General features: G+C 38.7%; 1 protein-coding gene across 1 annotated transcript in view; it reads right to left on the bottom strand.

The window, feature by feature from the left end:
• Positions 1-1,955: 1,955 nt before the first annotated feature.
• LOC107096398 (caspase-3-like) overlaps positions 1,956-3,794 on the bottom strand; it is a 5,468-nt gene continuing 3,629 nt past the window's right edge. The window contains exon 4 of the mRNA XM_015393032.1: positions 1,956-2,399. Within this exon, the coding sequence (XP_015248518.1) occupies positions 2,086-2,399 (314 nt within the window). The 3' untranslated portion in view covers positions 1,956-2,085. The remainder of the gene's footprint in view (positions 2,400-3,794) is intronic.

Raw genomic sequence — 3,794 nt, forward strand, 5'->3', positions numbered from 1 at the left:
CTGACTCTTTAAAGCTTCTCTCTAGCACGTAGCTCAACATTCTAAGATGTACGGCAGAGAGCGGCTTCTTTAGGTTTTCCTCTTAGTATCCTTACATCAACTTATGCAAGGAGTAAAACTTGATTCTATGTTTGTGAATCTATATTTGGACTGAGGACGTGTGTTTGCTCGCCCTTAATGACAGGAAGTTGCTTACCTCACTCATGCAAAGCATTGTGGGTAGAAGGAGTCAGGTGACTGTTGAGGCAGAGCGATACTTAAAATTATTTCAGCTACTGAACAATAATCTGTAGAGTTTCTTACACAAACACACCCGTTCCACATCATTAACTGTTTAGTAACCAACGACGGCATTTATTAAGCACCACTGAGCTCTTAGAAAGCAGCTAATTATCCTGTTAGCTTTCTTTAGCCGTTCTGCTTTTCAGTTTTTTTTTTATTTAAGTGTTTATATTTCACTGTGTCGCACAAACAAAATATTAATGCTAAAAGAAAAGCAGCACGGCGGCCTAGTGCTTAGGGCATAGAGCTTGGAATCCTGAGGTTCTGAGTTTGAGCCCCACTCCCACAGACTGCCACTCTGGGTCCCTGAGCAAGACCCTTAACTCCACACTGCTCCCTGGGCGCCGCACAATGGCAGCCCACTGCTCCCCAAGGGGACGCACTGAAAAAACAATCTACAAATAAGTAAATAATCCTTAAATTAAAGGTATTTACCCTTAATTTGAGTAGATAAGATTATTTGCCATTGGAATTAGTATTTTCAATCTTTTTTAATCTAAATAAGATAATTATATAATATGAACTTAGAATAACACAATGCAATAGGTTTTTTTTTTTTTTTTACTTATTTTAAATGTAAATATTCTTGTTTTATTGGCAAAGTGTCTCACTTGCCTCATTAATTCAACAAAAAAATCTTTTTTTGTTGCAAAAGTTGGAAAAAAGATGCCTTTAAACAGCTGCTAAAATAAATAGACTAAACAGCCAGAGGAATAAAATACATAATGAATAATAGAATAAAGAAAGAAAAAGTTAAAAGTAATATTTCAAAACCAAAAAATATAAACTAAATATAAAAATAAATGTAAATGATTCAGACTCAGTTTCGGGAAGCCGGTTATCTCAGACCTGCAGCAGCGACCTGTAGTAACTAGAGACGGTGAATAGAGAGAAAAGACAAAGTAAAAAATGAAACTTTTATATTTTACTTTATTAACCAAACATACATTACATACATTAAATAAAGTACATCAACTTTTCCACACTCTAACGATCTGATTGTGCATTAGGTAGATGAAAAACTTGGCGTTTCCTTCAGACTTCTGCAGAAGTGCTGAATGAAGTCCTGTAACATCAAACATTCCTCAGTCCCACCCAGACCTGCTGCTCTCTAACTGAGCGAGGCTATCCGTGCTCTGACACTCCGCAGGGAGACCAGGGATGTGGCGGATATCTTCCCAGCTTTGCTGTCTTCCTCTGAGTCCGCAAACGGGAACACTTCTCTGGTCAGTCGGGTCACCAAGCACGGCATCTCTTTCTTCCCATCATACAGCCGCCCTTTGGCCTGGAAGCTGTAGGCCACCCTGTGGGAGAGCCGGGTCAGCAGCCGGGTCAGCTCCAGCTCACAGTGACCTTCCTCCTCCAGTAATGAACAGAACGTCTGAAGGAAGACTGATCCAGAGAAGTTCATGAAGGCGCCATAACCTGATGGAAAAGACAAGGGATTTACTGACTGGTTCATGTTATTCGACATCTTAACGCCTTTTATTTCCTCTCTGAACAACTGGGCTCCACTGATCTCTGTGGGGATCTCTCTGTAAAGTTAAACAATCAAAATTAGGAGCAATATTTATGGTTATTTAACATGTTTTAAGAGAAAAAGAGGGATTATTTNTTTTACTTTATTAACCAAACATACATTACATACATTAAATAAAGTACATCAACTTTTCCACACTCTAACGATCTGATTGTGCATTAGGTAGATGAAAAACTTGGCGTTTCCTTCAGACTTCTGCAGAAGTGCTGAATGAAGTCCTGTAACATCAAACATTCCTCAGTCCCACCCAGACCTGCTGCTCTCTAACTGAGCGAGGCTATCCGTGCTCTGACACTCCGCAGGGAGACCAGGGATGTGGCGGATATCTTCCCAGCTTTGCTGTCTTCCTCTGAGTCCGCAAACGGGAACACTTCTCTGGTCAGTCGGGTCACCAAGCACGGCATCTCTTTCTTCCCATCATACAGCCGCCCTTTGGCCTGGAAGCTGTAGGCCACCCTGTGGGAGAGCCGGGTCAGCAGCCGGGTCAGCTCCAGCTCACAGTGACCTTCCTCCTCCAGTAATGAACAGAACGTCTGAAGGAAGACTGATCCAGAGAAGTTCATGAAGGCGCCATAACCTGATGGAAAAGACAAGGGATTTACTGACTGGTTCATGTTATTCGACATCTTAACGCCTTTTATTTCCTCTCTGAACAACTGGGCTCCACTGATCTCTGTGGGGATCTCTCTGTAAAGTTAAACAATCAAAATTAGGAGCAATATTTATGGTTATTTAACATGTTTTAAGAGAAAAAGAGGGATTATTTCTTCTATGTTATTCATTGAATTATAAAAAAAATCAATGTTCCAAACTAAATATTTAGATTTTCAGTTTAAAAAAATATCTGCAAGTTAAATATGCATTTTCCAAACTAATCAGTTGGTTAAATAAATATTTACTGTGGAGCAAAATATTTAGTTTGAAAAATAATAATTAGTTAGTTAAATAAATATTTAGCTCCAAACTAAACATTTAGCTAATATGCCGAAAAGCGGAGGTGAACTACCAAAGTAAAAGCCCATGAGCCGTAGGAGTTATACAGAGATTCACAGGCTTTTACTTTGGTGGTTCACTCCCTCTTTATGGCAAGTGAATTTGCAAATTAGCTAAATATTTAGTCTGAAAATTAAATATTAACCTTGGAGCTAAATATTATTTATTTAACAAAGTAAATTATTTGAAAGCTAAACATTTAGCTCCAAACTAAATAATTATTTAACAAACTAAGTGTTTAGATTGGTGTTGTCGGAAAATTTAGATTTCTCTTCTATTATATATTATTTTTTTAATTTACTCTCAGTAAAAGTTTTCCCTCAGTCTGTTTCACCTTGAAGGCCACACCATTCTCTGCAGGATGGTGTTAGTAGACCAGACATAGCTTCTTCCCATAACAAGGTTTATTCATAACATGTTACTGTTAACCAAAGTGTAATTTGTTTTTACTCTGACTACTTTCCATCGTTGCAAGTAATGAAGATCGAACGCTGCTCAGATCAGAACAGGGCTGATTACCATCCAATAAGGACCGTATGATGAACTGTTCTCTCTTTGCAAAGATAAAAATAAAGGTACGACTGTGTGAAAACTATCGATCTCCATTTATTTAACTAGAATGAATAGTTGAATACTTTTTTCTAACTACAGCATATCAAATATATAGTTAGTTAAATAGATATTTAGCTTGGTGCTAAATAGAAATGTGACAGGAAACGCGCATGCTCACTAAAGGCGCGTAACAGCCGCCCTGTGCTCGCACCACAGGGGAACTACGGAGAGCGTGAAGGATCAAATGTTAGCCTCTATGGAGAAAGATGGATGTATGCAGTATCTATAACAACCCAAACACACAGGATTTCAGAATTAGACATCCCCAGTTATTAATTTCATTCACTCATCAGATCTGAACGCCCTGTTAAAAAACCTCCCCCCCCATGAGTAGAGGTGATGCAGCCTGATGAGATTTACACCGCAT

This window comes from Cyprinodon variegatus, unplaced genomic scaffold, assembly GCF_000732505.1.
Source record: "Cyprinodon variegatus isolate N-32 unplaced genomic scaffold, C_variegatus-1.0 Scaffold621, whole genome shotgun sequence".
In the NCBI taxonomy this organism is placed as follows: Eukaryota; Metazoa; Chordata; class Actinopteri; order Cyprinodontiformes; family Cyprinodontidae; genus Cyprinodon; species Cyprinodon variegatus.